The sequence below is a fragment of the Heterodontus francisci genome, chromosome 11 (assembly GCF_036365525.1).
Source record: "Heterodontus francisci isolate sHetFra1 chromosome 11, sHetFra1.hap1, whole genome shotgun sequence".
Lineage (NCBI taxonomy): Eukaryota > Metazoa > Chordata > Chondrichthyes > Heterodontiformes > Heterodontidae > Heterodontus > Heterodontus francisci.
The window spans coordinates 45,194,566-45,206,787 of NC_090381.1; the positions used below are offsets into that span (position 1 = coordinate 45,194,566).

Sequence of the window (12,222 nt, forward strand, 5' to 3'; positions counted from 1 at the left end):
CCAATTATTTTCAGGATTTACCCCTTGCCAAGGGGAGAAAGTTACATTGACTCCTGCCTCGGTCATGTGGAGATAAGAAAAAGAAATGGAGGGGATGAGGAAGGGGTGGATACAGTCATAGCAAATTTGGGAACAATGCTCGCATTTTAAAAGAAGAGAATGTTACAGCAAGAGAATGATGGGGTTTCAAAATAGTTTTGGGCTCTCTTTAGTGCTGCATCGAACAAGTTTAAAAAAAAAGGTGCAAAAGGCACTGATCACAGGTGTTTGGAGTTTTTTGAAGCCTTCAGAAAGTCTTGTCAAACAAAATAACTAACCTTCAACTACTATGGATAACAAACTTAATAGTTTGATGATCTAAAAATATCATGAACATTTAGTAAAAGCAATTAAGGTTAACAGTATGTCTTTGAAACTTCATGAAGTTGATGGCAAGACACGTTGCTAAATTATTTAGCTGTTAGAAAATCACTGGGCAAGATCTGCTGAAGCAGATTTAGTTTACAGTATACATTTTTTCTACACTTGTGAACTTCCAAACTACAGATTCTGACACTACGATACATTAAGACAAAAGCAGAGCAGTCTAAGATCAAAGTGAAGCAGTTTATTTAAAAAAAAACTCATTCTGGTGTTTGCAATATAAAACCTAATGAACAAAAGATGGTGCAACATAGAATTTGACTATTTAATAGATATAAAAGTGACCAAAATATATAACCTTTTGATTCTTTATGAATTCCTCAAACAGACTGAGGGGAATGGTGCTACAGGTTTGGATGGCAGTAACCAATATACCAAGGTAAACATTTCACAAATCCATTCAAGTTCATCATTGAAAAAAATGCAATCTCTCACTCCACTTTACATGAAGAGCTAGAAATAAAAAAGAAATCCCCATTAGAAGACGAAACCTTGAATTGGGAGCCTGCTCCAGAATTTAAGGATGGCTACCAGGAAAGAATTTGTCTTATTTCTCAAGATTCCATGGATTAAGGATAATACAAATTCAAAATTTCCATTTTTTTCTCCATCTAAAAACAATGCCAAGGCAAGATTAACTCAGAACAAATAATTCAATTCTACAAAAAGCTAAATTAAAGATATATTAAAAACAACTCAATATTGGGGCTTTTTTAAATAAACAAATTAATCGTAGTTATTAAGATGCTTTTGAGTTTTGTGAGTAGCCTTTGTTAAACAGTGGGCTGATATTGTGTGGGTATTGGCTTGGAAGAGTTACCGAGCTCAGCTATGCCATGGAAAATGTACAATTTTTGTTGACTAACTCTTGGGTGCAAGATTAACTCTATTGATGTCAACCCTATCTTGTACCATCATGCTCAGCATCTCCTTCAAGCCAGCATTCCAATGAAGCCATCAGCACTCAGTGCCAAATTTATTCAGTGAATGGTAACAATAGAGTGTGAAGGTGACATCCCATATAGAAATATGAAAATTGAGCATTTCGAAATAAAACTGGACCCTTGGAAAAGGATCTGCTACACAACTGACATGGATGAGATTAGATCTCTGTAGCACCTCCATTCTCTCAGCAGAAAATCAGGATACTGTTTGCCATTCATAGTGAAGTAGCAGAGTACTGAAAGCATAATTTGAAATCACAATTAAATGAAATTGTGCAATGCTAACCAAATCTTTCAAATATTAGTGAAAATTTCAATAATCAAATCCACTTCAGAAATTGCATGAACAACTATGCTATACTGCAATGTGTTGGGGCATAGGTTTTGTGGCTACATTTCTCTATATAAACTTCTGATCATAAAAAGATCAGGAGAGACTCCAAATAGAAATAAGGCACTGCCACATAACAAGGGTGTACGCATGCTAGGAGTCTGGGCAGAAAGGGAAGAGAAAAATCAAACTGCACTATTTTTATTGATCAGCACTTGCAAAGGCAGGAAACAGCCTTCAGTCAGGTAAAGATAGTTCAATCTTTTCAATTAGGGAGCAGCATTTGGCACGGGGAACAAAATTTTTAATATTCTGGGGCAAAGCTGCTGGTGTGGACAGTGGAACATCAATGCAACTACTAAATTTCTAAATTAAAATATTCTGTATGAGAAAATAGGAATGACCTGGTTTACAGAATGTTCCCAAATCTCAGATTTGCTACACAATATGCTCTTTCATCGTTCCTAGTATTTTTATCTCTTTTCTCTATATACCTGTACATGAGAGGAAGAGGGAAAAAAGTATATATATTTCCACACTTTCTTTCATGTAGTTTGACCTAATCCATATAGGGTTTAGAACCAGAGCCAAGATAAAGCACATTTATGTAGCAAGCCATTTCTTGACTGTTGAATTCTGTGCCATGCCTACTCCTCTAAACTCATTCTGCAGTCACACTCATTCCCATCTTCTGCATCACAATTGCACCGTTGTCTGTCGAGCCATTGAAAATAACAGAGGACTTTGTAATTTGAGGAGACTGGCAAACTCCATTTCTCAAATGAAAAATAAACTCTCTCAAGAGAGGCAGGAGAGAAAGGAGAGGTGAGCAAACTGACCAAGAGGGTGTGACACAAAAAAAAAAGATAATGCTCACACCGAAGTAAAACCTCTAGTTTTATTGGACACTAGAAACAAACAGATCAATGGGCATCTGGAATTCCTTCCTTATTCTGTATTTTTGCCTGAAATTCCCAGACATGGGAACATAAATTAAAATCTAATATCTTAATTGTACTACCCTATGTCAAATAAGGCAAATAGTAGAACACCATTTTATAAAATTATTACATTTCACATCCCATTATTTGTGTTAACTTTTAAAATACTTAGCATTTATGGACAAGTTATGTATATAGTTTTAATTTCCATAAGGAAATAAGATGTTTTATGAAAACAGGACTTTTTAAAATCTATGCAACAAAGTTTATAAATTGGTAAAACGCTGTTGACGTGTTGGCACGTGACACTGTAAAGTTACGTCCTACATTACGCTGCCTCAAATACATAACTGCTACATGGCTGCATATCTTTCACAACAACTAGAGCATGATATTTAGTCAGGAATTTAATGAAACACTGGACTATTGCTGGTTATGTGGATTTTAAGATTGGAAAAAGTATCTACAAGTTTCATTTTGGTTTACTTTAGCCTTTCTTGGGATCACTATTCATTTCTTTGGTCCAGAATTAGAGCGTGTCGCTGTTAATTTCACTTCTCCAAATGTTTCCTGTTGTGCGTTTTGCTGGTCCATCCCAGAGGTCCAAAACTGAAAATACCACTTTTAGTATATATTCCAATTAATATCTAGAAATGAGAATGACTGAGTTAATGCCTACACAGTTGAATGTCCAGATTCAGGGATCTGCATGTACACTATCTGAAACCACAATTACTCTTATTGCTCATTGCCAAGTATCTAGTCAAATCAGTGTACGTTTCCAACCAGTATAACATTGTTAAAATATTTGATTTTAGCTTCCCCTCCCATCGCTACAAAATTAATACAACGAGATCATATATTTTGTAAAAGGGATTACAAAACTCCACAAGGATATTTATCCATATAGTGAAATGAATACATAAAAATAATGACTGTCAATTGAAGTTTATGACTACAACAGCAAAAAACTAGATACATTCAGAAATGCTAGTGTCTCATTTACAACAGGCATAGATACTTAATGGTTTGTCAGGTACAATACCAGACTCCATGAATATATATATTAAAAACTGCAGTTACATTTTGAAGCAACACAATTTATGCTTTTAAATACCTCAGTTTAAAAAAAAAATTCCATAAAATCTTGCACTTTTCTTCAGTGTGAACATTTCATTTAAGGTGAGATGCAATTTCTTGAAACTCCCAAAAAGGAGTTTTGTGCATTCATACCTATATTAAGCAGAAGTCCATTTGCAAAGTCTAAACACTTTCAACTTGCAGAGTTTCCAAAAGCACTTGTTGCTATTTCCAGATCAGAGGTTGCTATTTCTGCATGTTTTTGCTCTTCTGTTGCAAAGTTCAAGTGCTGATAGCCAATATCGTGGCTTGGCTCCATCAATCCATTCAACTCTAGATTATGGATTTCTACATCAAATGTCGTCGCGTTGCTTTGTGATGCATTTTTCTCACAGCAAACCAAATCCTAAATTAACAAGAAAAGTTAGAACCCAACATAAACTCAAAACAGGCTGATGCAATTCCACATTTTGCCAACCCTTACAGTCAACCAAAATCATATTATGGAATAAAAGATTACAAGTAGATCCTTTTAAAATATTTTGTCTTTTTCTTTTTAAAGTCATCGCACATTTTTAATTGTTCAAAGGGAACATGCTCCCTAAATTTGATAAACTATTTTTGACTAACCCCAAAATTAGTTTCATAATCAGGAATCAAAAAAAGTCAGTAAGATCGTATTCAGTTCAAAAATGAATCCTCTTTGCTCATGTTGATATTTAACTTTCTTGTCGGTTTAAAAAATGTTGCAGACCTGATGGTTATTTATCCCTACAAGCTGTGTGGTGTTGGAATGAACATTACCAAACAGCAAAATGATTCAACAGGAAATTGCAATGGCTGTGCTCTATCACTGGAGAAAAATTCTATGCATGTCTGAACCATATACAGTTCCATTTGATCACCACCATTCTCCTTACATACAGATATGTACAATAAACCTGTTCATCATTCTTATATTCCATTATTTGTCAATAACCAATGAAGTTAGTTCTGGTATCAGCCAATTTATTTTTCATTTTTCCTATCATAATTTAATTTTCCCCCTTGATTTGTCAATCAGGAGCAGACCCAATTCTCAATGCTTAAACAGAGGTGTTATTTTGTGCACTCAGTATTCCATACTAACTACATGAAGCATGAACAATTGCACTCGATAATAAATCAGGTGAAACTGTAATTTTATGGCAAGTTTGTTAATTACTCCAGATTGATCTATTGTATTTATTTACAATTTATGGGCATCACTGCCAAAGCTAGCATTTATTGCCCCTCTCTAATTTCCCTCAAGAAGGTGCTGGTGAGCAGCCTTCTTGAACTGTTGCAGTTCACATGGTGAAGGCAATCCTACAGTGCTGTTAGGGAGGGTGTTCCAGGATTTGGGCCAGCAACGATGATTCACAAGTAGTCCTGGAAAATCTCAATTTCTTTTTAAAAACAACACTTTAAGGCTATTTTCATATAAAACAAATCTGAAGGTTGTGAAATTTTAGCAATTGCGGAACCAGGCCTGCAGCATTTTTACGGATTAGGAGAAATGGAGATGATCATACTTGTCGTACAAAATGCTGAAGTTTTCAAATTGAAGGTTTAAAAAAAAAAATCAGCTAGAAGATTTCACGAAATCAGATCCAAATATCCATATAATGTTGGTAACGTTTTTACCCATTTGTAGTTTGATATGTTTTAGAACCTAACAAAATACAAATCTCTAAGTAAAACAAAAACAGAAAATGCTGGAAACAGATCAGACAGCATCTGTGGAGAGAGAAACATTTCAGGTCGATGACCTTTCATCAGAACGGAAGAGAAGATTTAACAGTTTTTAAGCAAGTGCAGAGCCAAGGAAAATTGGGATGGGAGACAAAAGAACAGGTGGAAAAAGGCCTATGATAGGGTAGAGGGCAGGGGTATGAAATCTCTAACTTCTTTCAGTCAGTTGAAAAGGTCATCGAGCTGAAACATTAACTCTGCCCCTCTCTCTCTTCACAGGTGCTGCCTGACCAGACTATTGCCAGAATTTTTGGGCACAGAGGTCACGATTTGCAATCAGCCTGCACCCAGTTCTATTGGGGCAGCCAGCACTCAAACTTTGTGCTGTCTCCTCATTGTAGCATTCAGCTGAGCAGGATACATGCTGCTGGCTGGCTGAATGCTCGAGGGGCCCAGCAGCTTGCATGGCCAGCATATGTTCCAGCAAGCATGCACCCCTTAAAGGGGAGCTACACTCATTGTAAGGAAGCTGCTACTGTCTCTGCAAGAATTGGCTGTAAAGAGAAGCACTCCCGAATAGAGCAACAGGGAAGGTAGACAGTTCCCAGGTTCTCAGATGCAGTACAGGAGGCCTTTGTGATAGAGGTCAACAGCAGGAGAAAGGCCATGTTTCCACAATGGGGAGGATGTGGGGGGGGGGAAAATGGCATGGCAGAAAACCCTCAAGCAATGGTGTCCGAAGGGAATGGGAGCAGGTGGCCAGGGAGGTCAGTGCAAGGAGTCTGGCCTAAAGGACATGACAGCTGTGCCAGATTAATTTTCAACAACCTCACATCGGTTGTCAATGTCAGTGAATGCACCTTCGCATAATTTCTCCTACCCACCACACAATCAACCTCTCACACTGCTCACTGCACCACACCCCCATTTTCAGCCCCTAGCAATCAGGACTCAAGCCTACCATTCAGATGCTCCACCTCACCCTCACACACCCACCAATGATGTCAGCCTCACACCCACCTCTTGCTGCTTCCACATGTCTCCAACTAGTCAGCTGTGGCAGGCACATCACCCAAATACAGTGCAACATGCTTACTGACAATCATTCCCCCTCTCTTGCTGATCAAGGTGGCCAATAACTGCAGGGAGCAGAGGTGGACAAGTACACGTGCATCACCTAAGCCCACTGGAAGAAACTGCGCTCAGCATCACTAGGCTGGCTGTGACTATTCGTTGCATCCGGCACCAAGAACATTCAGGATAATGGTTATGTTTCTGCCTTATTTTCCTTCTCACCTCCCACCACATCCTCATCCTGCTACCTGGCATGAAGCGCAAGCTACAGATCATGTGACCATGGAGCTCTGGTTTTTCACCCCAGCCCCAGTCACTGACTCCAACTGTCCCCTTCTGATGGACATCTGAAAGGAGACAAAGAACTGTTGCTGGGTCAGCCAGTACAGCATCATGAGGAAGGGCAAGAGCTGCTGCAGACATCAGAAGAAGAACAATGCCACTTGACTGGACACCCGCAGCCACCAGCTCAGATACTGGCACTGCGTGTACCTTAGCGGGTAGGGTTCAGCCAAGAACTGCATGTGGCGAGTCATCAGGCTGAATGGCTGGCCGCTAGGCCCGTTTGGGGGGGGGGGGTGGGGGGGGGGGGGTGAAACGGGAAGGTGAGGTCGCAGGCAAACTCTGCCACAGAAGATTCAGATGAGGACTTTGATGCAATGGTCTACAGGAGAATGCTCATGAGCATGCACAAGATGTTTAGTGTATTGGCAAGCTTGCCTGACAGTCTCTTGTCAAGAGGCTCCAAGGTGGGACAGGGCATCATGCACAGCTCGGAGCCCATCCTTTCCAGTGTCAAGGTGGTGGCCAGCACTTGTGGACCCAGCATTTGGTAGCCACTATCTCAGCTTCCACTGCAGCACAGGCAGCAGACATCCACCCTCTCACTGCTGCAATGGAAGCTCAGATGGACGTCATAAGATCCATGCTTGTTGCCATGCAGGCTCATACAGCGCCCAGCAATCTGCCCAGTGGTTTCGTGGAGCACAAATCTGCTGTCCTCGCTCAGGGCGACAGCATTCGTACTCTCATCATTACCATTCCGCCAGTGCTTTTGTTGTTGCTCATCAGCCAGCCAGCCCAGATTGCTGCTGTCCATGACGAGGTGCTGCAGGCCAGTCCTGCAAGGCCACTGCAGTCTCCTCCAGTGAAAGTCAGCTGCCTTCCACCAGCCATGCTGCAGACACAGGGGCAGTACTGTGTAGATGCACTAAGACACACAAAAGCACCTACAAGACAGGCATTAAAGGGATGCACAAGGGTGAATGGACCAGTTTTATTTTGGTTTATTGGATGGGTTGTTGGATAAAGTTGTTATGGAAAAGCTTTTCTTGGTGGCTTTTATTGCAGTTTTTGGCCGTGGACGCTATAATGGGGATCTGCAGATGGATGGGAAGGTGAGGAATGGTGAATCAATGATGGGAAGACAACCCAAGGGAACCGGAGTCTCAGTAGCTGCTCACAGACAGCCTGTCTGCAGCAAAGGGGTCCCTGATGCCTCCCCCACAGCGAGGTTACGGAGAACGCAACAGCTCATTGCGAACTTGAAGACATGCTCTGACAGTACACTACAGCTTCCCCGAGCTGGTCAGACAGCGGAACGTTGCTCAAGAATGCTGATGGTCTGCTCTCTGATGTTTCTAGTGGTGGCATTGTCGACCCATTGCCCTCATGTAGTTAGGTGACAGAGCGGAGTCATGAGCCATGTGTACAAATTGTATCACTTGTCTCCAAGCAGCCAGCGTCTGGTTCTTTGGGGTGGCCCGAAGCCGGCAGGAACAGCAGACCATCTCAGGATAAACGCATCGTGGCTGCTGACAGGATAGCGAACATTCATTGGCATGATGGTTTGGACATGGTTACATCCCAACTGCACTTTAATGCAGTGGAACGCTTTGCAGTTCTGTACCTCTCTCCCTCTACATATGGGGCCTGCAGAGCCACTTGACTGCAGTCGATGGCTCCCTGCGCCATTAGGAATCCCACTACCCTGTCAAAGCTACGTGCCTGCGCATCCTGCTTCTTTCTGGTTAGAGAGAAAGCAAACTCTCCTCTCCTCAGTTGGATGACTGGGCCTTTAAATAGCATTAGTGGAAGTTGGGGGCGGGGGGAGCAGGGGCAGGTGCTGAGTCCCTCATGCAGCTGAACAGATTCAGCTGTGAATGGTTAGCATAGGGCAATCATTGGACCTGCGTGGTCCAAGATAGCAGAATGTGCATCGAATCAGCATGAGAGGCTGGTTGGCGTCATGATCTTCCCAGCATTATGCGCTACAACGGAAGCAGCTGGAAGTGCTGATTGCATCATTTTGAGGGCCTCCAGCATCTGTAGCAGCAATTCCAGCATTAGGTATGGAGCCGAATTTTGTGCCCACTAGATCTGCAGTATTTTGCTTTTGTGAAAGTGTGCAAAAGGTAATAAAAAAGGTCATGCAAAAAACATTGAACATTTTCATGCCTTACATACAAATCACTTCAAGAAGGTACAAGCTACAAGTTTTGTGCCTCATTTACAGTTACTCAGCTGGAAGGGGATAGGGAAAGTAACAGGTTAATTTTTAATCTTAAACACTTTAGTATGGGAAAGTAACCCCTTTTCAGGGTAGGTAGTACTATAAAATAAAACTGCCTGGTCAAGAAACTTAACAATTTCTGAAATGCCATCCCCAGGTCTGAGTATTGACGAAATATTAAAATTAGAAGTTGGCACAATAATTAAAAGATGTGGGAGATGAGGTGGCAGATTAGACTATCAGAGTTAAAATTCAGCCTAGACTAATGGAATGAAAGTCTTTTGTCTGACAGCTATTAAAATTTTAATGTGAAGTTTGGACAGCCTCAACATAGTACCAAAGGTCCTACAGCACAAAAACTGGCCTTACACATTTACCCCTGAAACTGGAAAACTCACTGTAGAGCCCAATAGCTAATTCAATAGTTGTTAAAATTCACAATAGTCAATTGTGTTAGAGAGATTGGATTTAAGGAATATTGTTGGGATAGAACAAGAAACTTTACTATAAACACTGGCTGTACTATGCTTTATCTGAGAATACTAAAGATGGGCTTGAGAGAAAATGAGAATTTCATGAGAACATAGTTCACTCCTACTTCCAAAATAAAGTAAGGAAATTTGGGAAAATAAACAATATTTACTGTTAAGTTGGTGGTCTTCAGAAGTATACTTGTCTTAAACCAGGTAAAGATGTCAGAGAGTTCTTTTTTTTGCTCCTCAGTGAATTTGGGTTGGTTTCTCTGCATCATTTTCAGCTTCTCTCTGTCCTCCTTTAGAACTGCTTCAATGTCCCTGAAATATAACAATCATGATTAGCATGCTGATTACACTGTACTTCTATATAAAACTGCATCACAAAATATTAAAAGCAAGCCTGCCAGCCATAATTACACTTAACATATAAATCATAGCAGTCTCTTAACAAGGTGACCACTACAAAATGCCATATGTCAATGGGGGAAAAAACCCAGTCACACTTCAGCACTGAAATTTCTCTGTTCAATCCTCGCAGAAGATACTTCACCTGTCAGTTGAGAACTCAAGTCATCTTAGTGAAGGGATAACCCAATTAAATAATTATGTTAACACTCCAGGTAAAAAGAATAAATTCAAATGAAGATATTGACTGTTTATACGCTAATAATACAGTAGGTTTGAAATGTTAAGTCATACTCTGTCAGCATATCTCAACTCAACCATGAGACTTTGATGTAGTAACATGCAGGCAGTGATAGATTCATTGGCTTTGGACTACTTACAAATCAGTTTGTCGCACATAACCGGAGAGAATATTATTCAGAATGAATATCCCCCTTTATTTCCCAATATATGAAGCACCCAGTGAAAACTACAGGATGCAAACTTTGACTGCTTAGTGCAGATTTTTTTTTGGTACTACGAGTGTTGTTTAGCCCCCAAAATGACGTCTATGGTGCATGCACATTTCTGGTCTGAGCCGCGCTAGACACCATTTTGGCGAGCAAGTTAGCATGCACGCAGGAAGCGTCTGCTAGAAGTATGCAGTGTAGACAGATTGTGACGCCAATCAGCGTACAAGTCCTGCCATTTTGAAGTGCAATTCTCCAGCTAATGCCTGCTCTTAACCTTGAACGTGTCAGTATCTGAGCTGGTGGTTGCAAGCGTGACAGCGAGTGACAGTGTTTCTTTTCATTCATTGTTTTCCTGCTCTTCCACCACTACCTGGCCAGGTTTGCAGTTATTGGATATCTGAAAGGAGAAAGACACAATGGTAGGGTTGTGGTCAGGGAAGGAGGGAAAGCAATAGGTGCATGCTTACACATCTGCAGCTTGCAAATTGGAAGAGATTGTGGGATGAGGGGGATTGGTTGTGAGAAAGAGGATTAGGTCTGAGGATACCATCAACTTCGTGATTTCAGCCTGGCCACTGGCCATGGCCTCAGTTATGGTCACTCCAATGACGAGTAGTAGTGTCTCCTCCAGAGGGCTGAGGACAGGCAGCAATGCATGTCCCCCACTGGTTAGGACCTGCTTCCTCCAGTTGTGTGGTACCCTGTCCTGCAAGCGAGAGGAGAGTGTGTCAGTGAGCGTGGTGCAATGTGTTTGGGTGATGTGCCTGTGCAGGTTGAATAGCAGGCAGCATGTGCACAGTGTGAGGTGTGGGTATGAGGCTTGCAGCAGTGCTAAGTGCGTGAGGGTGAAGTGAATCATGTGAATATTAGGCACGAGTCGTGATTAATAGGTATTGTTGGTGTGTTGTGCATTGAGTAGTGTCTCAGGCTTGTTGTGCAGTTGGTGGGATATGGCTTTTGAAAATGTAATCACTGACTTTCACTGAGCCTTTTGCGGCACTGCATCCAGGTCCTCAAGGCTAGACTCCTGGCACTGACCATCATGGCTATCTGCTCCCATTTCCTTTGCTAAGTTTGTCTGGAGGGTTTCCTGGTCCCCTGTAGATAGATGATATTTCTCTTTCTTTCAACTTCCTGTACCAAGACCTCAAGTGCAATGTCGGAAAATCTTGGAGCCCCGCTCTCTGCCATGTTGTGCCATTATTGAGCGTTACCCACATTAAAATCTCTTTAGAATAATTTCCAGCATTTACTCCAGCCACAGCACACCTCCCCTTTAAGCACACTGCTGAGTGACTGCAAGCAACAATCATTTAAATTAGCAAGCAGCACAAAGTCTGAATGTTGCCTGCACTGGAAGCATCAAGCATGGGGAAATCCTGCATCGCAATCACTGAGCCAGTTTTCCGGTCCTGTCCAACTGAGCGACCATAATCTTATATAAATTTTCTACAATTTCATCCTACTATCACGGGGATTATAATTAGACTATGTGGATAATTTTACATCTTGAAATGTAAATTCCACCATATGACTTGTACGCAACACACAAATGCAGTGCTGTAATGTCAGAAACCTAAATGTGGAGGTTAAGAATAAGTCCCAGCCAACTATCAAATAACTAAAACTTTTAGCAACTGAAACCAAGCCTAAAATCTGCTGGATTGCTGTTTCATGGTTGGAATACATCAAGGCACTTTATAAAAAAAAACGTGCTTACTGGAACAGGAGTTAACTGTGTTCATTACAGATTATTTCCAAACACCTGCTGTAATTATCAAATTGCTTATCTTTTTGTGTAAGAATTATTTCAGATCATGGAGGACAGATCAATGGCATCAACGCCAACAGCCAATGTTAGCACAAAAGCA

At 41.1% G+C, this 12,222-nt stretch overlaps 1 protein-coding gene across 4 annotated transcripts in view; it reads right to left on the reverse strand.

Annotated features, from left to right (window-relative positions):
• Positions 1–633: 633 nt before the first annotated feature.
• The window catches only part of per2 (period circadian clock 2), a 75,665-nt gene continuing 64,076 nt past the window's right edge, over positions 634–12,222 (reverse strand). For 2 of the 4 annotated variants that reach the window (XM_068042099.1, XM_068042096.1), the window contains 2 exons: positions 9,662–9,812; positions 634–4,125 (listed from right to left, as the gene is read on the reverse strand). In XM_068042099.1, coding sequence (XP_067898200.1) covers positions 3,913–4,125; positions 9,662–9,812 — 364 coding nt within the window. In that variant the 3' untranslated portion in view covers positions 634–3,912. The remainder of the gene's footprint in view (positions 4,126–9,661; positions 9,813–12,222) is intronic. The other 2 variants (XR_010975959.1, XM_068042098.1) reach the window with 2 other exon arrangements.